The 25,758-nt window shown below is 39.2% G+C and overlaps 1 protein-coding gene across 1 annotated transcript; it reads right to left on the bottom strand.

Moving 5' to 3' along the window:
• Positions 1 to 297: 297 nt before the first annotated feature.
• Positions 298 to 24,328, bottom strand: gpr39 (G protein-coupled receptor 39). The gene is made up of 2 exons (XM_041057482.1): positions 23,216 to 24,328; positions 298 to 1,216 (listed from the first exon to the last, which is right to left on the bottom strand). Exons 1-2 carry the CDS (start codon positions 23,997 to 23,999, stop codon positions 714 to 716), a joined length of 1,287 nt encoding a protein of 428 aa, XP_040913416.1. The 5' UTR covers positions 24,000 to 24,328; the 3' UTR covers positions 298 to 713.
• Positions 24,329 to 25,758: the final 1,430 nt, after the last annotated feature.

Below are 25,758 nucleotides of genomic sequence, written 5' to 3'. Positions count from 1 at the left end.
TGAATTTGGAGGACTTGTTGTGGAACTGATACTCTTAAGTGTTTAATACATAAACTGTCCAACAACATGCAGGATACTTTATTTGTTATGTCAGTCTACATATAAACCTCATGTACATAGGGAAATCTCTGTCATCAGGACATCTAATTGGCTATTCCCTAAACAGGAAAGCATAATGTCTCACCTGCAAGCTTATGAATGCGTACATGTCTTCATGTGCATTATTGTGGAGTAGATGTAAAAAAAAAAAAAAAAAAAAAAAAAAAACTCACAAGAACTCACCGTTGTGAATGTTTATTTTGGAGCCCCTCTTAAAAACGAGATCGGTTTAACTTGATAATAATCAGTGTGCAGTTTGAATACATATGCAAAAACACAAGGACCCACACATCACAGTACCACAAGTGGTTAAATACTCCACTGGTCACCCTTAACTTTAACTCAGACTGTGAGGTCTTCATACTTAACTGAGTATTTGAGCTTTTGAATGACTGACTGACTTGATAACAATTTCACATTCCCTAAGTTACATATCTCATCAAGCCTTTTATTGTGCCGAATTGTCAGCTGAGTGTGATCTTTCAATGAAATTCCTGACTGAACACTTTGTACTGTGTTTACTGTGTATGAGCAGTATCTCTCTATTTGTTTCTAATGGCACAGCACAAGCGTCCTTGGATCAAACAGTGTGTTGCATTAAATTGTACAGCATGTCATATTTCAGTCTCTGACGGTTCATCTGTCTTTATTTTGAGAACTGAATCTGACGCTGCACACAGACTCAGGGACATCTGACTGTTTGAAGCCACTCCTGAGTCACTTTGCTTCTGAAAGGTTGTAAAGGTGCGTGGGGTTTTCTCTTGTGCAAGGGTGGAGCGGTTTGCACTGCTTCGACGCAATGACTTCATTAGCAGGGGCCGGAGAGAGCGTGCAGAAGCAGCGTGGGATTGCTGCAAGGTGCGTTTGTTCACATGTTCGATAGTCAGGTGGCACCGCAGTACCTGGACAAAGACCTCCCTGAACTGCTTGGAGGACAGGTTATAAAGGAAAGGGTTGATAACGGAGCTAAGGTAGAAGAAGGTGTCCGCCACAGGATGAAGTGTGACATAGCTCCGAAAGTAAGAAGTGGTCCAGCGGGACTTAGGTATGGCGGCCATCATAAGACGACGAATCTGGTTGGGAAGCCAGCACACCATCAGGGATCCCACGATGAGACCTGAGGAAAGGTCAGACAGAAAAGTCAGAAACACAAACTATAAAATATTTAACAGTTACATTGTCTGTTAAATATAAGGCAGTCGGTTAGTTTATCTTAGCATAAAGGCTGGAAATACAGGGAAACAGCCAACACATGATATCTGTCTTTGTTAAATCCATACAAAAACAACCATTTGTTTTAGGGGTGTAATGTGCTGGACTATTTCCTGTCCAGGTGCAGCATCTTATTGGAGTCACCAAGAGGTTCCCAGACACATACTGTGTTCATAAATGAGCTAAACAGGTGCTGGTAGCTGTTTGTGACCTATGGACAGAGCCTGGTGAACTGTTTCCCCCTCCAGACAAATTTGAGAGTGGTATCAACCCTTTTCTTGAATTCTCAGCAGGAAAGTGAATGAGCATATTTCCCAAAATACTGAACAATTACTTTAAGGAAATAACACAATAAAGAGCAAGAGTTTATTGGGAGAGTTGTAGCAATGCAGTCGCTTGCCTCTTCAAAAAATATACACAGCAAACAGTCACAGGTTCATGACACATAGTGTGGATGGACACATTAACCTCTGTATACAATATGTATACATATGTTTGGTGTTTTGTGATTTAGTGCCAACTCAGTTTATGAGGGACAGCCTCAGTAGGAACACTGATAAGTACACAATATTTCACAGTCAATGCAAAATTGCACCATGGTCTGTTTGGCTCTTTGCCCAGCTTCTGTGAACACCAGTAATTACCACCTCTTACATAGGTCACAAAGGTGTTGTATCCTCCCAGGCTAATTTTATTCCATCTTTAATAAGGTGCTGTGATGTATGAACTCCTAGCAGTTCTGCACAAGAACCTGTTTCTTCTTGAAATGTTGACATTGTTTTCTTCTGTCACCAAACTGACTAGACATTATGATGCAGACAGTACCTCCCTTTCCCTTTGGTGAGAAGGTGAAGAAGGCTGATTTAAATGGACATGACTGAAAACATGAACCACAGTGCCTGCACCATGCACCTTTTTTTAACCACTGAGTCACAAAAGTGAATCCCTCTTCAATGACCTCCAGGATACAGGATGGCCTCCAACCACTAAACCAGCCCACTGACATATGTCATCAGTCATGTCTGAGTCATGCTTTTATTCTTTGGAAGGACTAACACATCCTTGTTCTCTAATCGGGTGTTTATCCATTTCCTGTGGTGTTTTGATGGGAATTACCCAGTGACCAAACAGCCTTTCAAGACTCACAAAATTATCTGGCTTGAGACAGTATCTGGCTTGTGTTCCTGCTGAGGAACACAGATATCAACCCATTTAATTGTAATACTTCATCCGAGACAACTTTATTAAGGAAAGAGAAAAACAAACAAATATGAAAAGTTTTCTTTACTGAAAGGCAAGGTCAGGTGGTAAATCCCTCTTCAAGTCCTCCAAGCTTAAAATGACATATAGGTTGCTTGTCCCTACCCTCGGATATGACCCATAGGAGGGTACCAACGGCAGGTGTACCACACCTTTGTAGTCATAGTAACGATAATAAACGTGGTTAACATTGTGGAATGCTCCAGTTTTGATTAGGTCTAGATAAAAATCATGGCTTGGGTTTAAATAAGTACTTTCTCATGATTAGAGGACCTTCGTCATCATTATTCAAATGGTAACGATACTGATTAAACAAACAGCGGTCTCCTAGTTAAACATCCATTGTTTTGTCAACTCATCCGTCCACCCCAGCATCCTGCTAATGAGGTCTTTGTCGATTTTTAACTGCCTCCTTTGCTCCCGTCATTTGGTTTATGACCAAATACCTGCAAAACATCCCCATTTGTACTTTGTATGTGCTGCACATTAGCAAAGGTTAGCATTCTAACAAACATAAATATGATGGACATGGCAAGCACTAAACCTGCTTAGCATCAGTATGTTAGCATTGTCCTCGTGAGTATTTCACTTGCACTGTATGCTGTTGCTTAGCAGGGTCATCATCACAGGTTTAGTATTGGCACAGTGGCTTTTAAGCAATACAAACAAGAGGTTCAGGAAAATAGATCCAAAAACAGCTCTCGGCTTAATGTTTGTCTTTAGCAAAACAGCATCTGCTCAGCTCCAACATGTTTCGGTTCTGACAAAAGTAGACCTATATAACTAAAGTTCTAAGTGCTATTAATGCTTTAAGATAAAAGGAGCAAAAATAATGATTATGAAAGCTCCAACAATCAAGAAAAGGTTTGTACTTTCATTCCATCAAAAACCATTAAGCACAGAAAAAAAGTCTAAGAAAAAAAGAGAAACAAACAAAATGTACTTAGATGCACTGGGATTTGGGGTTTTTTTCTTCCTTTTTTTCTTTTTTAATTAAGACTAGTTCTCTCTGTTAGACCCAAAGTAAAGTTGGGTAAGTAAAGTAAGTAAGTAAGTAAGTAAGTAAAGTAAGTAAAATAAAATGTCAGTGGTGATAACTCCAGCTCAGTGTGGACAGACATTCATCACAGTTAATGACAGAGTTAAGTCAAAGTTTGCAAGGACTGGAATATAAATGCTTTACATAAGATGTGAAGAAAGACAGAAGAGGAATGAATGAGCGGAGATAAAGGAGGGGACAAATCTACTCCTTTAATCAGTGTTGTCATGCGTCATTTTTCCCTGAAGGTTTGATAGATAATTAAAGGCACAATGGTAAATTAATGAGTCTCTGTTTGTCAGAGTGTCTGTAAATGTATTCTCCTCATGACCTTTTCAAAAACTCAAACACTTACGGGTGAGCCAGGCCCACCCCAAGTTTATGGCTCCATAAGCATCTTCAGTAATTAAATGACAACACCACCATTACTTTAATCTATGGGTCCAACAGGACGTAATATTCCGAGTGTTATTCAGCATCCTAACTGTGACTTGCTGAAATCTAACCAGCTCCTGTGGTTGAAAAGATCCTGCCAGGCACAAGGGCAGTAGTCTCTTTCTGACTGGCTCCTCTGCTGAGTATTTAATGGAGTATAACAGGCTGTTTAAAGTCAAAATGCACTCTTTTCACTAAATGTTTTCTATGCTTTCATGGTTTTTCAGGGACATTTACAGCTATAGTGGAAGCCTGTGGAAATGAGTAATAAACATTAAATAGTTATTGAGCATTTCATAAAAAATTGAAAACAGGTCATCCTGTCAGCTTCCTCCAGTTAACTTAACAGAAAAATAACCTGTTACCAAACTTTACTTTTTCTTATTTGTATCCTCACAAATCAAGGTTTGAACGAAGCTGTATCCGCACACGCTTCCATCAAATCAATCCTCAGATAGCACTGATGAAACCTGGTATGTTGAAACATCATCACATGTTCCAGCATTTAAAAATGTCACTGATTGAACAAGTGGGAAAACTGTAACAGAAGAAAGTTGTATTATGTACATCATGTACCTTTCACCACTTACACCATGTATGAAGATGATTCACAAGTCCAGTCATTAAAGGCTGATGGTTTTTGCTCTGCGAAACAACAAATGAACATTGTTTCTGTTTTCTTATAACTGTGTTGATAAAAAAATGTAAACAAGGGTTTACATTATTTCTCAGGGAGCTGAAATGAATAGAAAATCGGCATTCACCATTGTAACCTTAATGTGGATGTGCTCCAAGTCACGTGTGTTTGTTTTCAAGACTTTCTACCCTCTAGCAAGGCTGGATCACTAACTGGGAAAAGCAGATATCTGCCCAGGGCCACACTCCTTCAGGGGCCCAGAAGGCCCCTGGTTCACTGTGTAGCAGCAATAGCAGCAAGAAATTAGTTTGTGGTAACTTTGATTTGAATTGAATAATGCTAATCCTTACATTAAAAACCAGCCAATGTTTGAAATTTCAAAAAAGTTGCTGATAACATTTTTTTTTTTTTTTTTTTGCAGATTGACAGATCAACTAATTGTTTCAGCTCTAACTGCAGATATTACAGTGGGGCCCATGGCACATTTGGCTCAACGGATCATTGCAGTCCTGCCCCCTATTGGTGGAAAACTGCAGCTTTTTAAATGTCCAGTTTTCTACACTTAAAGGCAAATTGATGAAAGCTTGCCATCATTTATCCATCCATCCTTATAAATGAACCTAACTGACCAAATGAATCAATATCACACACTGCACTGATCCATTTTCCATAAAATGTGGAGGGATGATGCATTTTGGCAGTTAGTTCTGCCGTTTTAAAACTCGGAAAGTTCAAAATTCAAATAGGCCACTAAAAATGTCACTTAGACAGATGATGCTGCTGCTTACTGATTAGCTGCCTTTTATTATCAGTGGTCACATGCTGATCAAGGCAATAGATCATGTATGAAATGGCAGTATCTCTCTTTAAGATGGATTTTTTTTGGTGGGGGAGGAGTTGGTTCTACCTGTCACATTGGCTTGTTGATCACAGTCTAGGCGTTCATCTGGAAAATTGCCACTGAGTCAGCACAATTCATTAACGTCCCTGCAAAGAGGAGTGCATGCAGCCGGAGTTCTCAAAGTGCATGTGTGCACTCTAGTCTCGGGTATGGGCAATGCTCTTGTTTATGAATCTTTATTATCATTTATTATTATTATTATTATTATTATTATTACTATTATTATTATTATTACTCCACTCTTGTGCTGAATGCATCTGCCTCAAACTGCTTTCTAAGCTGACGGTCTCATCAGTGATGTCCCTGACCTCTCTGACACACACACTCAGACGCACACATACGCACACACACACAGCAGCAAGACTCACTGTCTCCCTGCCATGAGCAAAATGTAACTGTCCTCTAATTAGAAAGCAATTAAACCAGATTATTGGAACAATTAATGGTCTGTCTTTGCTGTAATTGGAGTGTGTTTGATTGAGCTTCTCAGCTCCTTGGTGCAGTACACTGTAGGGGAGGAAAGGCTAAGCTGAACTATTGTTTCAAGTAAACATGATTTATATTGTTAACATGGAGAAGAGAAAACAGACTAAAGAAGATTTTATAATGTTTAAGTCCTCTGTGTCACCTGCAGCCATGACAGCTGGAAATAAAAATGCAACCTTCTACCTCTAAATGGTTCACCCCTTTTCTTCCCCACAGCTTTAAACCCATTTCTGATACCATTCATGGACAGCATAATTTCGGAAACAGCCATTTCGGAATCAGCTAAACCTGAGCAGAGGCTTGGTGGGTGTCGCCAAATCAACCAGGATGGAAATCGGTTAAAAAAATCTGCTAAAATTTAAACCGCACACAGGTATCTTTTTTCTTCCCTACTTGTTTGAATGTCCTCAAACTAGTTTCTCCTTTAACAGCCTTTGCATTGTTCTACTCTTCACAGATGTGAGGACATCACCTTCTGTCAGCGTTAATTAGACAAATGACTGTCAAACATTTGCAATGAGAAGCCCTAGTGAGAGCAGTGTTTCCAATTTGGCCCTATTTTGACAAGAAACTATGAAAAAAGGATGATAACTTTTAAGTGAAGAAACAACATAGAAGATATGACATTTCAAAGAGCTGATGGCACCAAACTTAACAGCGATTTAGTGACAAATTTTACATTTTCCAGTGTCTGGGCTGAGATAAGCTGTGCCAAATGACTTCAACAGTTTCTGTCTCTTGATCTGGAGTCATGGGAGATTTGAGAAACTAATGTTCTAATTTTGACTGATAAATCTTTAATAAAAATATAAACTGTTTTAAAATATCTAGTTTCTATGTGATCCATGTGAAGCTCTCCAGTTTGTGCGACTATCCCCACCAAGACACCCCCGTGACTCAAAACAAGTAAATCTCACCCACTGGGTCAAGAGTCTGGGTTCAAATCTGATTATGACACTAAGAGACCTGTAATCAAATGAATATTCAACAGTACAAGCAGAGACGCTGAAATGATCACTTTGAAAATTCTGCAGCTGTTGCAGCTGATTTGACTCCTTCACTTAACTCTTTTGGAAGCAGACTGTCTGCTCAGAAACACCACACACCTGCACAGATATGGGCTGCATAAACATGCACATGAATGTTTAGGCGGGCTTTTGAAAATGCTAAATTTCTTTCATAACTCAGTGAGGAACTTTTCGAATAGAGGGCATCACCACATCATTGATGTCCTTCATTTCCATGATTGGAAACGCCTCCGTAAAGTCAAACTGAATAGAGAAGAGAAGTGAAATATCTCCTCCAGTATAAGCACAGTGCCTGACTGAGGACTCAACCTCGTCAGTAGCTGCAAGTGCCGTGTGACCATTTTGATTGCATATTGATTTAAAGCATATGGAAAATCTATAAAACAACCAAAATGAAAAAGTGTTAATGAAGGAGAAGACGAATGTGTGATGAAGTGATTCAGATTTGCATGATGAGTGGAAAGTTAAGGAATGAGCGTCACTTGTTTGCTGCATGATTAGCGACTGATTTCACCCTCAGAAGCTGTTTGTGTCCATCTGCATCAGTCTGAGATTTACTGTAACATGAACCACCAAAATGTACTGATTACTACGAAGTATGAAGTAAAATCTGCCTCACCGAATGGAAGATGTGACCTAAAACCATGAACATAGTCTATAATTTAAATTTCTGTGACCACAATTAGACAAGAAGTCACACAGTTAAAATACGTCTTGTGTTTTGTGTTTTCCTTGATATAAAGTATGTGTGCAAATCAGCATCACTGTTTTTTCATAATGCCAAACCAACAACAAAGTTGCAAGTGGTAACAACTGGCTAACTTTGTTAGCATTAGCTTACCCGTTACCAGGATGTCACACTGGACCAATCTCTGCCCTGCACATTCATGGACATGAGCATCTTATTATCACAGAAGGATTATTCAAATTGGAAATGTGATGAAAACAATGGGAGGTGTGCAAACATTAAAGAAAAAAAAGAAAAAGAAGAGCAGAGAGAAAAGAGGAGTAAAATAACTGTTATTAATATTATAATAAAATAAGTATTCATTTGTTTTATTATTGATTATGATTGGTGGCGAAGTAATAAAAAGTTTTCTGCTTTGTTTTTTACCAAATGACTGGTGATTAAAGAAAATTATTTAACTAATGATATTATTTATTGATGCATTCAGTCATGTCTTTGACTTGTTTGATAAGGCTTTTTCTGGGCTTTTACAAACTACATAATAATATACTGTGTGCGTTTGTGTTTGATCACATAACATTAGGGTGAGTGAATAAATGTGTAGCCACACACTAATGCAAACCACCTCTGTACTAGTGAAGGAAATGAAAATGAAAGAAAAAAACAATATCATGCAGAGCATTCAGATGAGTAAATAATCTAGCAGCCGTCTTATTGATCTGGTTAGATTTTCTCCTCAGACGCTGGATGAAGTTGTACCCAAAGTCTATACCGTGGATAAGAAGCAACCTGTAATGAAGGCAAACATTATCAAAGCCTGTGACAGCAAGTACAAAAATCCCTTGAACCCACACACCCTGCCAGCAGAGAGTAGAGAGAAACACGGTAGAGGAATTACACAAGGAGTGTAATGAAGGATTGAAATTTTGGCATATCCGTGGCATATTAATGAGTTTTGGAGTTGCCAGATGGGTGGGTTTAACAGACAGTGCTAGGTGGACATAAATCACAGAAAAACATCCTTAATTTAAATAGTCTTATACTTAAATACTTAAAACATTTCTGGCATAAATTGTGTCCTTCATAGCAAACACCCATTTGATACATAGAAAGTTCAATTAAACCATGAAGACTGACTGCACATAGTTTTTGAAAAAAGGGTCAATTAAGGTTTCCTCCCACTGTCTCACAACTGCATTGAGTTCAGACCAAGAAAGTCTAAACTCTGGTCTGTCAGGCACAAACAGAGTGATTTCCTCTCCCGCTGCAAATGGAGAAAGAAGTGACTGTTAGTAATGTTGCTCTGAAATCCAGCAAGAGTGTGAACGAATTCATTGGAAGGCTAACAGAAGATCCTCAGTCGTTAAACCACTTAAATAACTTGAGTAAGTCACAGGGGAATATTTTTCATAATGGAACTAATCTAATCGTTTTAGAAGAGATTTTCTCATGGAGACACGGGTGCTCGATGATGGATAATCCTGCTCTGGAGATTCTTGTTTGTTATCTAGGAAACTTGGAAAGGATGCTACTGGATATGCACAGATGTTCCTGAGCAGAGTTGTGGTCTAATTCTAATGCACATCATTTATTTCACAAATTCCCAGTCAACATTTGAATAATGCAGCCACAGTGTGTGGAAATGTTTCATTGTCTGTCAGTTTCAGTTAAATTCACTCAGTTTGATCTGTAAATGATTTTATTCCTGTTACATTAGAGAAAACAGAATTACCTTAAACTATTTTGACTATTTTGACTTTGACTGCAGCTGAAGGTTGATACAGTGATACAGGAGGACACATTATGTGTTATTATTAAAGTCCTCCACTTAAAAATTGTTTTGCTTATTGTTAGTTCACTTGGATGTTTGAGCTTCACTGTGTAGTCTGACGTAGAGTTTGACAATTGGAAGACTGTTTGTGCATCATTACCAGCTCTTCTGGTTTCAGTTCCACCATGTCCCTGTGTTTCGTAGATGTCTTTCTTATCTTTCGAGTCGTGGACAGGTTTTTTATGAAGGTTTGGATGAATCACTTCTGCTCAAAATTCCAATTTTTTCATTTGATTTTCAAAACGAGGAACTCAGACGACTCTTTCATGTTGTTAATGTGGTTAGCCGGGGTGGGAGTGTGTTTTCCAATTGTGTTTTATTTGATGGGCCAGTCAACTGCTTGTAAAACAGCTGGTGGTGATGGTGGTTTCATAATCTCATAATTAATCTTTTTTATGTATGCAGATGACGTGGTCATATTTTCTGTCTGCAGAACTGGTCTACAACATCTGTTGGGCATAAGCTCTCCATACGGTCCTGGCTCTGACAAAAGATTCAGAGCAATGCTGTGATAATTAAATGTTAAGAGGATGGGAGATCTGCGTGTCAGGGGTTCTACTTGAGGGTAGGTGATCTCGAAGTTAACACTGAGGTCAAATATCTTAGCCTTGGATGATGTTATTGACAGTGTCATAAATTACATGCTAACGGTTACACACTTTGTACTTTGCACTTGTTCTGTCACGTGTGCCAAACAGATATGAACGTCTGGCTGTTCTGGGCTCACTGTCTGCCCTGTATACTGCTCACCCTTCTGCAGGCCGTATTTCTTTAGAATAAATGAACTCATAAATGATATAATGATAAGTAACCTCACATATAGATGGAGGTGATTTGATAAAGAAGAGAATATAGTTGATGAAGTGGTTAATCCTGCCAGGCTGCTCGTGGTGTTGTGGTGACACTGGTATAAGGGTACATTCAGAATGCGAAGCAGATTTTTACATGAGGCGTGACAACATGCAAAGTCAAAGTAAAGAGGTGAGTGGACACAAATTTCATCTTCTAGGCAGCTCTGACTGAGGTCAGGATGAGTCTGCAGAAAAAGTTTCAACTTGGGCAAAAAAATCTAAACGTATCCCTGGGCTGTTCAGGAGAAAAAGGAGAAGAGACTCAAGAACAATACCAGAAAGAGCTGGAGTTTCTGATGAGATCTGATTTCAGTCAGAGTCTGAGCTAACACACAAACACACAACTGATTGACTGATGCAGATTTATCTACAGGGGACATTCACTGAAATCTCGAATATCCATGTAATTAATGTACATTATTATGGCTTTTTAATTAGGCCTACTGGTTTACTCTTTGGGGAGATTTCTTAAGTTGTTCCCAATAATTCCAATTAAACACAGATCACATCAAGTGTGAGGCAAAACACAAAAGAGGTATGAGACCAAGACAAATCTAAGATGGCAGGAAGTTGTTCTGAATACAACACCCAAGACCAAGACCAGCAGGAAGCACTTCAATTCTGAATAACACTTCACTAAATTTGATTACTGTGTATGAATTCAAACAGAAAGTGCAGCACCAAGTGTGTGCCTTAAACACCACATCTCCAATCACCACATGTCACACAAGCCTGAATCAATGACACTAATGCTGGAGAGGAATCCAGACTGAAGCAGATGCTGGTTTCATCTTCAATTAAATGGAGGTGTCACAACAATACTTAATTTATTGAGTGAGCAGAGTAACAAAGACCCAGCTGAACATAATGTCTCAGTTTCCCATTTTCTTTTCATTAGTGCACTGTGAAAAAACAACTTGGCCAGTGTGGCTGACTTATAGAAGAGACTGCTGTTCTTTGTTCATTGTTCCAGACCTGAAACAAGCGGTATGGGTACAGAGCCATCATTTAAAAATGGAAGGATGAATGGAAAGAAGTGAGAATGGTTAGAGACATCACCTTTGTCTGTTCAACATTTCTCTTTAAAAAAAAAAAAAAAAAAAAGATTACTTGGAATCACATAAGTTTACACAGTCATTGTTACTGAGATACTTTTATGAAGCGATCCACCTCTTCAGCTTTTTACTTTTATCTTCAACGTCTCTCAGCTTCAAAACACTGCATTACATTTGTTGAAAACTTTTTTTTAATTATAACTACCCACTTTTACTCACATTTTACATGGTTCCTCGTTTAGTTTTAACGTGTGAGAGAAACTGTGTTTGTGTGTGTTTTGTTTGTATTAGCTCTATAACTGCTGATATTCAGCATGTTTACATTTGGTTTCAACTGAAAGTTTCATTAACAGTCCTTGCTGAAAAAATACTGAATGAATGCATATCATTGTAATTATCCGTCACAGATTAACATGCTATCAGTACAGGGACAGCAACAAGTACTGTTCTCCAGGAAGGTCTGGTTTATTTAATGACGGACCACAGTAAAGATTTACCAAGGCTGGATTTGCTCATGCATTAGTGCAGCTGGCCATTATCTCTGTCCTGTAATAATGTTTGTTCGTTCTAACCTCTTGTGAAGGACTCATTTTTTCTCATCAGAGTTTTCGTTGTCATCAAAGGTGGAAGTAATCTGAACAAGCAGCTGTGAGCAGTTAATTTCATCCAGTCAGTTACTGTTCACAGCTTCGGTTTTATGATTGTTTGCTTAGAGAATAATCTAGAAATAAATTCAGTTGTGATGGTGCTGGACAATATTAACAAACCTGCTGTGACTGTAGAGTTACAGAGACCAAATCAAGAAAAAAAAAGATTAATTCAAAAGATGTCTGTGTGTTTCAAAAACAAAATGCTTTCACCACATAGTCGCTAACTTTGCCATTTGTTGACGGGCAGGCAGCGTGCAGAGGTTAGAAATTTTAACCAACAGCAGCTACCTGTTGCAAGTGGAAATGAGAGTTATGTGAACAGAGTTTGTGAGAAAACCAAAATAATGAGATAAAAGGGGCTCACCTTCTGCTCTGTAACACTGGGGGGAACCACAGAATTAGGTGATAATTCTCTGTGGGTTTATCACTGTGTGCAGCCCCTTGTAAAGTCCTGTTATCTTGTGTGATTTCATCTTATCTCAACTTATCTTAGTATGAGATAAGCAAATGAAGAGGCAGGCTCAGTTACCCATTAATATCAAAACCACTGATACAAAATTGGATACGTACATATACTCTGTGTACTATATGCACAGCTGTAGGCTAGCAGCACTATAATTCATCATGTAGTCACTGCTGCCAGAGAAGAAAAATTACAACAAATGTGTAACATTTGTCCTTTAGAAACAATGACATGGTAGTGTGAGTCTTCATTCATCCTACAAGGCACAGCCTCTGCTCTCATCTCCTGCTTTTAATTGCTTTTTATGAGTGAACATGACAAAACATGCCAGTTTGTTTTGACTGAGGCAAAGCTCCTTGAAATGCTGCATCCCAACGGACAATAAAAAGCTCCACCATCCCCACCTGCTCACTCTCATGCCTGCAGCCTCACCCTCAGCAACATCCAACATGAAAAGCTCCTCGTTAGGGAAGAAAGCAATTTTCCAGCTTGGAGTGTGCTGTGAGAGATTCCTGAAGAGAGGAGGCTCAGCACTGTTCAGAACTGGTTTGGACCTAAAGACTTGCTTTTTGGCCTTGCATGCCGAATTAATTTGTCACTCAGATATTTCATTGTTAATTGTTGTGAAAGCATCAGTGGTGAGTTAATTTAGCACGCTAACATGCTAGATTAATTTGTTGAAGATATTATAACATCGTACCTGCTAAACACCAGCAGGTTGTATTGTCACTGTGAGGCTGTTAGTATTCTTACATTAGTGCTGAGCTCAAAGCACCGCTGTGCCTAAATAAAGCCTCACACAGCCATTTGTGAGACTGTAGACTCTCAGTCTTGTTCATCAATATCCTGTTGTAAAACAAAAAGATATGATAGATGCTATCATGCTCTGCTAAAAAGGCTTTTTGTCTAATTCTGTGAACTGGAAATGACTTGAATGAACAAGCCTGAGATGGTCTTGACTGCAGTTCTCAGAGAACAGTGTGAAAACCTATAGATGCATGGTGTTTATTTTTCTGTTATGTTTATAATCATCATTCTCATACCCACAGGCAGATATTTAATTTCAGCTAATCTAAAAAAAAAAAACTATATTTAATTAATTTATTCAGTGATCCGTGGCCCTATCTCTCTTCACTTGAGGTGTGAGATGAGGGGTGTCCTCTGTCTGCTGTCTTGAAGCCTGAGCAGTGGTATGAATATGTCCTAAAACGCTTTCAGTATGTCATGAAATACTAATCACTGTACTTACAAGAAAGGATGGGGCCTGATGAGTCTCCCACAGTGTGCGAGTGAGTGCAGGCACACCAGCAAGTCACACATCTAATCTTTTCTCAAGGTTTTAGTGCTGCATGCTGTGTTTGAGGCTTGGAGCATTACTGAAGTCTCTCCTCCAAATGTCTGTGCAGATTCCTTTTTGTAAACTTAAACTTCACCAGGAAAAGATGTAATGATGTCTGCTCCCTGAAATGTTTAATGAGGGAAATAACACATGAATTTCAGGATTAACGGAGTGACAGTGTGATTACCAGTATAAGTATATTCAGCTGGTCTAAAATTTTGAAGCTGCACTAGTCAATATTTTTATATTAACAGTGGATCAAATGATTATGTATATTGTGGAGGAAATCACTTGTGGTAAGAGAACCACAGAGAATGAACACTGGAAGATAATGTGTTGATTTTATCACTAGCAAGTATCATCATATCAGGATTTTAATATCATCATGTGTTTACTCAATCAAAGTTTACACTTTCCTCAATATTAAAGCTACTTTAATCAATATTTTCATACGAACAATAGATTAATTGATTATGTGTAATGTGGAAATGGTTAATCATAGTGGAAGATCCGATGAGAAGCACTTTAGCATCTTTCAGCTAATTGTTTTGGATTTACAGCCTGTAGATCTTTATTTGGTTCTGCATCACCACCCTCATAAACCTTGTTCCCGTCCAGGACAGGAAGCTGTTTTCAGTGAAAAAGCTCTGACAAACACACTGTACAATACTAGTCCACCACCAAACAACAGACAGACAAAGATAGTGGAGCATTAGGAGTTGATGGAGACCAAAACAGAGCTAAATAAGAAGTGAATTATGGATTCAGTATTGGTGGTCATGGCAGAAACGTGGTGATGATCAGTTTGCATGAACAGCTTGTTCCATTGGCCCAAAGTGGTCAGCGAGGTCTCAGGAAACTAATCACCTGCTCGCATCATTTAAACATTACTCTGTCCCAGCAGGTAGTGCCAAGTGGTGGCTTACTGATATGTATGTGTGTGGCACCATAAAGTATGGTGTTGTAAAGCAGGTAAGTAAACAAAGCCACACAACATAGCCTGTGATTTCCCCCTCTGAGCACCGACACACCATGAAGCTACACAGTGCTCAGTCTCTCAGCCATCAGCAGGACTCTCTCCCAGACGGCTTGGTGAGTGCAGACTGTCACTCTCAGGAAGGTTTGCCTTTAGCTATGTTGGCTGCCAACAGGCCAAAGGGCTCTGGAGCTTATTGCTAAACTCTGCAGCTGCCACTCAGTGCAGAGAAGATGGGAGACGAGGGAGGGCTGGACTGGACTGGAGGAATGGTGAGGCACATTCATTGACCTGCCCAAAGATCCCAAACAAATCCTCCTAAAAGTTTTATGTTTGATAGTAAAAGGGTTTGAAAGAGGCCACCCAAGCAGCATAAACAGGCCGGCGGGGAGTAAGGATCAGTAGTCAAACACAATAAATAAGCCCCATCGATCGTAAGGAGAGAGGTTCATGGGAGGCATTTGGGCTGTCGCAGCACTTTGTGAGCTATGGCCCTGTTCTGGCAGATTGGTGGAAAGTGGCTGATGAGACCCAGTAAGACAATGCAAGACTGAGAAAGTTATCAGTCCTCTCTTAACTCAGTTTCAAGGGAAAAGATATGCTGACATGGTCTCGCCACTGTTAGATGGCATCGGTTTATTGTGTTTGGTTGAGTTAGTGTGATTTTAATTTCTATGTATCAAATACATTCGAATGCTGCTAAACAATTTCCTGTGTTTTCCAGAATTCTTTTAGAGACATTAGTATTAGCTCCTTTTTTGTGTTTATTTTTGTTACAAAGATTTGTCCTTGCATGACTGATAAATGTTGAGCCCTGTTCGCTCTCAACCAGTATTACAAGGGGACGTTGTAATTCAGGAATTCTGTCCTTGCACATGCCTTTCGTGTGATACCTTCACAAGGCATAAACAAGGTTATCTCTGGATAAGAATTAAACATCAACAATTGGTTGCTGACTATTTTAAAGCCTGTTGAATTTCAACCCAAAAACCTCTGGCATGTTATTTACTTTTAACCAAGAGCACGAACAATACACCACCAAAGAAGTGCTTTAACCTTTGCTTAATATAGGCCTAATTTGTTTGAGTGCCAACTGATGATAATAATAATAATAATAATAATAATAATAATAATAATAATAATAATAATAATAATAATAATAATAATAATAATAATTCCTCAATAAGGAAAATCTTTTTCTTGATGTTCTGATGTTCCTGATGTTCTGTCTGCTGCTTCTTTCTGTTCTATTTTTCTCCATCACTTCCACTTTCCCACACTGTCAAAATCTCTAAATTCACGATTCTGAAATCACCAGATTTTGTTCTGTAAATATTACTGTAGTTCTTTCATTCATTTCAGACCTACTACTGCACACCCACCTCCTGCCCATCACCACTGTACCCTCCAGGATGTCCAGAGAGACTCAGCTGAAAGTTTTGATCAGCCACCTGCTGGTTTAACTCCACCACCATCTGGGTGTGACACTGGGGGATCCTGCCTCATCTCCTGTCTTCATGTGAAGATGCTTCACATTGACAGAGTCTAATCTAAGCCTTTCTTTGTTGCTAACCTCAATAAACACTGTTATATTCTTCCAGTTGATCTCACATTGAAATACAAGAAGTTCAAAATGGGGAAATCAAAATGTATGTGCTTTATGCACGTAGCAACACCTTTATCTGAACAGCGGGAACGGCAAGAGACCAGTTTTAGAGCAGTTCAAGAAGTCAAATAATTTTAGCAAATTATTTTGTGATTGGATCTGCGTGAAGTTCTGTGTGGGTGGTGCCTGACATACGGATCACACAATGCAGATTATTAAATGTACTTGTTGGAGCAGCACTGCACAAAAATGTTGTTTACCAGCAGTGAACTGTACGTCAAATAACTGAGTAATTATGCAGAGCTGTTGTTCTGCATTTTACTCCTCAGTGTCACAATCACACACACACACACACACACACACTACAGAGTTCATGTGATAGTGTATAGCATTTTTCAGCTCTCTAGAACATTCTGTGTTGTTTGATACTCAGCAGTGATAACACAGGTGAAAGCACAGGATAACCACTGCAGCACATTTTGAGGAAAAACTGTTGGAGAATAAGAATCGCACTCCCTGCTCTTTTATTTTTCTCAAGTGTCCAAGCACCCCTTCTTATCACTCCTCTTCAGCCTCAATGAGAGCTCCCGTCACAAATGGCCTGCAGAAGTCAAAGGTTACAGGCCAAAGGCCGAAGGCACCAAAACAGGATTAATATTCATTTCACTAATGCTGGCTCCGCACAGTGACTGAAAAAAAAAGAAAGCAATCTAAAGCAATTAACCCTCTGTCCTGGACGTGATGTGTGGGCAACTTAACAAGGATGTTCCCTGCTTTTAATTACTCTCCACAGTCACAGAGTCTAACCAGGATTAAAAGTTATCTCAAGGTAAAGTCGAGTGGTGGCAGGAACGCAGCACCTGGAGAGATAACTGACATCAGTGCTTACAACAGGAGCGACTGTTCTGTGACTGTGCATCAGAGTGGAACGGTGCTGCAGGTCTTTTCTGTCTGCCGATTGTAATAACAATTCAATTCATATTCAAATTCAGACTCTGATAATTCTTGCAGTGGAGCAGACCAGCAGTCAATAAGAATGTGAGCAAATACCGTTGATGCCAGCGGACTATGTCATGACCTCCCCCACAGTAATATCCAGTAAAATGTAATATTCCATTATGGAGATGATGAAGTTCAGTTCACAGTGTTTTGGTGCTTCAGTTGTTGTTTATGTGGACTGAGCTGTTATGAATTTTGAAGCCCATAGACAGAGGAGGAGGAGGAGGAGGAGGAGGGCAGGTGAGGTGATTCGAATATGGCCATGTCGTTCTCAGGAAACCATAATTAGGTTCTCAGTTGGTTCTATTAGACTAAAAACAACTTGATCATTTTGGAATCACTTCAATTACTTCAAATTTTGCCAACAATAAAGGTCTCTATATTACTCCATCCTGACTTACATATCAAGTATAAGAAAGACGTATGTCTGTACTCATCAATATTTATATAAACATCAATATTGTAGTCTGTTGGTTATAAGTAGAGAAAAACCTTGAGGGAAGGGATGGGGAGATGGAGTGTGTAAAGTGAACATCCCTCACAATTCCTACTGAGAGAAAGCAGAAGAAAACTGCTTGCATAAAAGACTATCACTCACTGAAGAATGTCATTACACGTTGCCTGATTAAAAATCAGTCAAAGCAGTTGGGTTTTAGTCTTAGACTTCTTAGTCTTCCTTTACCAAAAACATCTGTTTTCTCTATGCATATTGGAATCACCCATTTTAAAATTTTAAGCCCAGTAAAGGATTATGTGCTGAATAAAAACAAAACTCCAAAGGGTGGAACTTCCCAATAAACAGAGCTAAAAACAGAAATAAAGCACAGCTCAGTCAACAGCTTTAATACATACTAATACTGTATATATGACATAGCAATATGAGCTGGTAGGTTTCACTGTTCTCTCAGCTCAGAAATATAATATTCTTTTTCATTTTTTGATGATGCTTCAGTATCACTACAGTATTTCTCAATATGCTGTATAATTTGGAAATGTTTGGATTCAGCAGATAAGCCCATAGTAGGCATGAAGTATGCTAAAGGGTTATTCCAAATCGCATAGAGAAAACTGATGTTTTTTGGAAAAGGAAGAGGTGGAAGTCTGAGATCGCTCCATGTGTTTGTGGATATGATTTTACACAAATAAAATAATAACATGTTTGCGAAAAGTGAAATATTTGTTTCTTTGGTCTGAATGAATTTTCACATCATTATTGTATGGTATACTGTCAGTGAGGGGCAGACTTTTCAAATCTATCTGCACTTAATCTGCATTAGCATGCATCAATAATGTAGCTTAGACAAAAATCAATTCAGACTTTACATACACTGAATGATTACACGGGTTGTGCAAGTGTCAAAAGTTTGCTAACTGATTTTCAAACTGTGTAAAAATGAATGAAAAAACACATTACCGTCTGTTACTGAGGGAATCTATCCATTCAATCAAACTACCTTCATTAGCATCTTCATTAATTCAACGCTTCATTACAGCAGTGTCAGCTTTCTGGATGGGGAATAAATTGTTTGTTCTTCCTCATAACTGTGATTATTGAATTCTCAGACTGAAATACAGCTCACATTAGTAATCACTGTCAACTTTCCTTATGTATCAGCTAAATGTCTTGCAGCAAATTTATATTCCCAGCGTATTCAACAGAGATGATGCAAAAATACTGTAAAACAGAACTACAGGGCATTAAGCCGGTGCAACTCTTCATCAGCTGAAAGTGACCCACTTGCTTGAAGAGGCTTAAGTTGCAAAGAAAGTGAATGTAATGCTGAGTGTCACCATAATATTTAGTGTTGCACTTCATGAAGATGCAAGACTGGAAAGATACAGATACTTTAATGATAAAGATTTATTTTGCTTTTCTTTAAGAACCGTCTAAATGAATGCAGCTGAGGTTAAAGACATTACACAACTGCTTTCACAGAATAAATTCAAACATGTGGAGTTAATGTAATTTTAGTATAAATTGTGAATAAGAAACATTAGCATTTATTTGCAATCATGTTTCAATCTAATTAGCAAAGTCCAATATTCACTCTCCTTTTAGCCTTGTTTTGTTCTCCACCAACTCCTGAGCAAAATATATGGCTCTATAGCTGCTAAATGCTCCACTACGATCACAAACTAATCGCTAACTCCGCCATTTTGGCGTTGGGTGCAGTAAGTAAAGAGTGTGGCTTTGGACTGGCCTGAGATCGGAGGGTTGCTGGCTCGATCCCTCGACCAAGCACAACGGATATGGGTGGTGGTGAAGGAGACGCAGGTTAAAAATGACATTCATACAGTAGAACACAAACAATTATGTTCTATCAAACAATTAAGCTGCACGGAGATTGTGACCAAAAAAATAAAACCATGCAGCTAGCCCCTCGTGCCCCATCCATCTGAGGTCACCAAAGCACCGAATCTAAATTTGATTGAGACACTGTCCAATATTAAATACATAATTGGACCAGTGAGGATGTATGGTTGACTAAACCAGAGCACAACTGGGGCACTACAGTCCTGTACTCAGGGAAACTATGAAAAATTATACAACCATGAATTAGAAGATGGAACTTAATACTTATTCATTAATTATTTTCTATATGGATAAGAAGGAGCCTTTTGTGTTTAGTCAAATGAGCTGATATGTCAGTATCTTCCTAAAAGATAAATGGTAAAGGAGTTAGCAGAAAGCTTGCCGTCCACAGGATGCTGTGAGGCTGATTAAATGTCTCAGGGACTCTCAGTGTGGCTGATGCATGGCTGTCCTGAGGACTTCAGCTTAGTTACTGTTACAGTGTGAAAGATGCAGACAGTGTCATGGAGAACAAACATCTTCCAGAGTTGAACCTTTGAAAATGAAAAGAAAGATCTGAAATTAGTTTATTCATGTTATTTTTAGGCTGCAAAGTGTTAATGTCTTATCATTATTGTTCTGTTGTGTGTTGCAGTTGCAACCAGGGATGTTCAGACAGCTGTCACTGGATTACTGTGATACTGAAGTGAAAAGTGTAATGATTCTCTGGCAAGTTCTGCAGTTAAAAGGAGGATCTTTTTTGTATGATTTCTAAGTGGATTTATAGACACTTGGTCACTCCAGACGTTAAAGATGTGATGTCCTCTAAAATCTAAATCTAAACTGAACTAAACTGAATCTAAAAATACATGTATCATGTGTTTGTGTTCAAATGTGAGTCTGGAAAGAAGTGTGTGGGTTTTTACATAATGTGGCAAACGGGCTCTGTGGGTTTTAGAGTAGCTTGACTGCTTTCATGAGCTGAGTCAGGGCCACTGCTGCAGGTCTAACTGTTGATCTTGTGGATAAGCTACTTTTCAGATACAACAACATGAGTTTCAAAAATGATTTTACTATCAAGCAAAGAAATAAAAAAAATAAAAAAAGAACCTAGCATTATTTTACTGGGTTGGAGAATGTGGCCATTTTACTTTAAATTCCTTAGGGTTATCATCTTCTGTTTCATATGTACTGCATCTGTAGTCAAGATACACTGTTTTTCAAGGCTACATAAGAAAGTGAATATTTTGTAATCCACTGATCACAACACATTGAAAACTTTGATAGGCACGAACACTACACACAACACAGCAAACAGCAAACAGCCAGGGTATAAAATCACTGCCCTGAGGAAATGAGACTGAGCATCACATGTACACAGTGAATTCCAGAGCTGTGAATAAGACATACATATGAGTATTTGGTGTACACTTAAGTAAACTTGACATCAAACCAAGCCTACGTGACATCCTTAGTGTCTGTATTCAGGCAAAGAGTGGTCGTGTGTGTGTGTGTGTGTGTGTGTGTGTGTCAGAAAACACACAGGATGTGTGGTGATGGCTCACTCTGGAATGCAGAGACGTGGCACGACATAGTTACAACAGACTTAACGTAATATTTGTTTCCAAAGTAAAAACTCTACGGTTTTTATTGTGTTTTCATTAGTGAAATCACATTGAGATAATATTTAACATCAAACTCACAGTCATCTGTTCAAGGAAGTCACTACTCTTGCCCCAGACAAGGGGTTTCACTATTATGTGCTGCCCTCACTACACATTCTTCCAATTCAAGTCAGATACTTTATAAAAAGTATAAAAACGTATAAAAAAAAAGTGGAAAAGTTTGCCATTTGCAGTTAGAGAAGCAGATTTTATAAAATAGCTGCACACTTTACTCTCCTGTGCCAAACTGACAGAAAATAAAGAAAAGACCTTTCTGCTTTTAGTATATAATAGCGTTAACAGCCTTTGTTTTCTTTTTTTTTTGTTTTTGAATCACTACACAAACCTGGAATGATGCTTTGTACATATGAACACCTGGCAGATTACGTTTTTGATATCTTTTACGATTTCCTTTGAACGGGTTCCTTCCCTTTAAAAAAATAATAGGTGCTAAATTAAAGCTTAATTTTCTTTTAATTTTCAGTACACACCTTTCACATTACACATAATTCACTGTTAATATCAAAATATTAATTTGTGCAGTTTTAAAGACTGTACATGTGGCATCAACAGGAGAGAATCACTTTCTCTGTCCATTGCTAAAACTGCATGACACACGGAATAAAAGTACATTTATATAAAACAGCTTCCATCTCCCGTTTGTGGAATTCCCATGTGTCCTGTTTTCTGTCAGTGTGCTCTTTATTCATGCAGTCGCTGTCTGTGACCGGTTTGCTGTATGACTAAGGGACTTGGGGATTTCTGCTGTATGTTCTGGTGTGTCTCTTATCTCTTTTCATTTCAGCCTGTCTCCAGTGAGGGATATCAGCATCTGTTAACATCTTTGAGTCCCTCCCTTCTCGTGTCCTATTCTACCTGATGTCCAGTGGACCAAGACGGTGATCGTGTCAGGATGTCCACCTCAGTGCTCACATAGTGTTTATTCTGCAAATTTTGTTATTAAAATTTTCCTCTGAGTTTATCTGAGGCCAACTATTGGCAGTTCTGGCACCCACTGAACACCTGAGTGCCCTTCACTGTGAGGTCTTTTGTGAGGTTTCTCTCTCTGTTTGTCCTCATGAGGATGTTTTTTTTTCTTTTTTGTATTTGAAACTAAGTTTTGGACCAGTACTTTCATCCAGATTTATTTCCACGTTAAGACACTGGCATGGAGCCCTTTGACACTGTAAATACCTTAACATACTTGTGTCAGCCATGCTGTCGTATTTTTATTAACTATTGTTCTATATGACCAAATTTTGACTGAACAGCTGGAAGGATGAGCTGCCTTCAATGCTGAAACGTTGTGCTAAAAAACTAAAAAACAAAAAACAGTTTCTATCACAAAATGGTTTATCTGTACTTCTTCTTATTTCACAAACACGCCCTAAACAAAAGCCGTGTGTGTGTGTGTATGTGTGAAATCCATCATTTGTATAGTCATAACATTGGAAACACAGCCTGAACCTGTCTTTATCACTTCCACTTGAGTTGAGGTAAAAGTAATTTTTTCACTGCTATAAACAGATGAAGGGGCTGTCTGACATGTCCAAACAACCTGAGCAGCGATGCAGCATGCAGGATGGCCAAAAATAGCATAACATTTCTGTCAACACTTTTCAGAGATTTCCACTTTTTGATCTCAAAAGGTATTAATACTGAGAAAATACACACAAACTACAAAGACAAAAACAACAACTTACCAAGAAATATGATAGTCTGCTTCCTGGCCATCTTGACCTTTGAACTTTCATGCTTGGGTGCTCTTTGAGTTCCATTGGTCCCTTCATCCAAGGAAGCCAAAGGTTTCCTCAGGACCAGGATCATGGCTCTGCACATGAAGGCCACGCAGATCAGCACAATCATGTAGATGATGAAAGCCACAAAGATGCTGGTCCTGTACATCACCCAGCGCTCCCTGAGATTGGTGCAGAAGGTCAGATTCTGGACGGGTGTATCTAATAGGAAGGGAATGTGGCCCTGCGTCCCCGTGGCAACCAGCAATGGCAGGGCCACGAGCACAGACACCAGCCAGGCAAAGGTAATAAGGGTAGAGGTACGCTTCCCACCCAAGGCTTTGAAGCGGAACGGGTGGCAGATGGCCACATAGCGCTCGAAGCTAAGCGTGGCGACGTTGAGGATGGTAGCATAGCTGCAAGCCTCAAACAAGAAGTTGTAGATCTTACAGGAAGCGTTGCCTGATGCTGATGTGAATGGGAACCAGATGGCACTGTAGAGCTCTACTGGCATGCCAATAAGGAGCACCAACAAGTCAGAGCACGCCAGGCTAACCATGTGGTCGGTCACATTCTTCTGCAGGTAGCCATTTTGCTTCAGCACTTGTGTCACTCTGACCGTGACAGAATTACCCACAATACCCGTCACCAAGATGAGGCTGTAAAAGACCGTCAGGAAGATTTTGACGGGGTAGTTGGGTTCAAGTTCTGTCCAGTCTTTGTCTTCTGCTATCTCCATTTCCTCACTCATGGTTGAGTGGAGTGGTGAGCTCAGATTTTCCAGGTACTGATTTTGTCCTTCAGCTTATCAGTTCTTCAGCCAAGATCCAGAAGTGAGTGGTTTTTCAGTGTAACAGTTTATCCTAAAGACTGAAGACTACAGTGAATATATGACATCCATATCCATATATGACAATCCACAGTAGAAAATATGAGGACACGTCTATACTTTCTGTTATGTTCTATAAATTCGGTGTCTAAACCCTAAAGTCCAGTGTGTGACCCCAAGCCTGGTCCATCTCCTCCCATTTCGAGTGATCATCTGGGATCTTCCAAAGTCCTCACAGGTCCTAGTCCAGAGTCGGGTGGTTTCACCTCAGTCTGAGCAAAGTATTAGTCAACATTCAACTCCCACAAATTCCCTCCTCCCTCCTACGAGGGCAGGGCAGTTAAACATTAAACAGTACCACAGGCAGCACGAGTGCTGAGGCCTGGTTTCACTTCTTATCATCAGTACTAATGCACCTCCCTTTCACAGAAACACTTTGTTATAGTTGAGATCAGAAACATGGTTAAAGGGTGCTGCAACTTGCAAACAGATAGGAAAAAAACAGGGAAAACATTCCTGATTTCGACCAAATAAATCAGACGGAATGAGATTTACAATCTGGTAATTTTGATGAGAATGGAGATTTGTCATGCTCAGAGATCCTGAAAGTGACACTCACCTTAAACATGGCTGAGAATGTGCACTCAGGAAATGAAAACAATGGACAATAACCACTTAGGAAGTCAGAGAAGGAAAGGTACAATTTTTTGATTAAAATAAAGAAACGGACAGGGAAGTTGAAACGCTCAAACAGGAACTAGACTAAAACAAGTCGGGTATAGCTGCATAGGTAAGGTGAACATATTTTCCAGAGTTGACACCACTGGGAAGAACACTGACTGCATGAATCCTAAACACAGCGTTACAAAAAAATAACCTTTTCCCCAGACTTCACCAGTCACATAGCTGCCTCTGCGGTAACAGACAAAGCTGATATGATATAGGCCGGTTGACCCTGATTAGATAAAAGCCTTGAGTGCCCTCTCACTGTGATTGAATATTGTCAGATACTGTCAATTAAAGCTTCCTGTGCCGCATGGCATCACATTGTCAGCCAGATGTTAACTGTCAAACACGAAGAAAGTAAAATCAAGGTTGATTGTTCATTATGATACTGAAGCCTCTTAATTTATGTCTCAGATCGTATTTGAATTATCTGCTATTGTGCTCAGATGCTTGTGTGTAATTACATGGCATGAGACAATACATTTGTTATATCTCAGTAATGAGGTGCTCATGTGTAAGAGACTGCATGGAACTGTCTTTGTGACTTTGAGATAAACACATCCTGGGCTGCGTCGTACTGTGTCTGCTGAGATAGAAATGATGCACAGCTGTTGCATATTAAAGGAAATAAGCCAACATATGATGGTTGACAAACATGAGAAGGGCTAAACGCACGCCTAATTATTCACATTACTAAACCAGTCATGCACTGGAGAGATAAGGAGGACTTTCAGCCCACGTAGAGCTAGAAAAAGCAAAGGAAATGAAACGATGTAAAGGAAAAAGACTGTGCACTTGAGTCACCACTTGACACTGAGATGATTAAAGGGGTCACACTTTAGGTCTGAGGTAAAACAGACTCTATACTCTGTATGACAAAATGTCTACTGCTTTGTGTAACAGATGGTTAGAGTCAATATTTGGGCCACCAGTCTGTATGTCCAAGTTTGATGAT

Source organism: Toxotes jaculatrix, chromosome 15, assembly GCF_017976425.1.
Source record: "Toxotes jaculatrix isolate fToxJac2 chromosome 15, fToxJac2.pri, whole genome shotgun sequence".
Taxonomy (NCBI): Eukaryota; Metazoa; Chordata; class Actinopteri; family Toxotidae; genus Toxotes; species Toxotes jaculatrix.
Note: the sequence above shows the minus strand (reverse complement) of the source record. Positions and strands in the feature narration are given on the sequence as shown.

What these genes read in the sequence shown, in the direction of transcription:
- gpr39 (XM_041057482.1), bottom strand. Translation starts at nt 23,999, where the DNA reads ATGAGTGAGGAAATGGAGATAGCAGAAGACAAAGACTGGACAGAACTT. An exon ending in GCAGACTATCATATTTCTTG is followed by an intron (nt 1,217 to 23,215) that starts GTAAGTTGTTGT and finishes ACCTTTCCTCAG; the next exon opens with GTCTCATCGTGGGATCCCTG.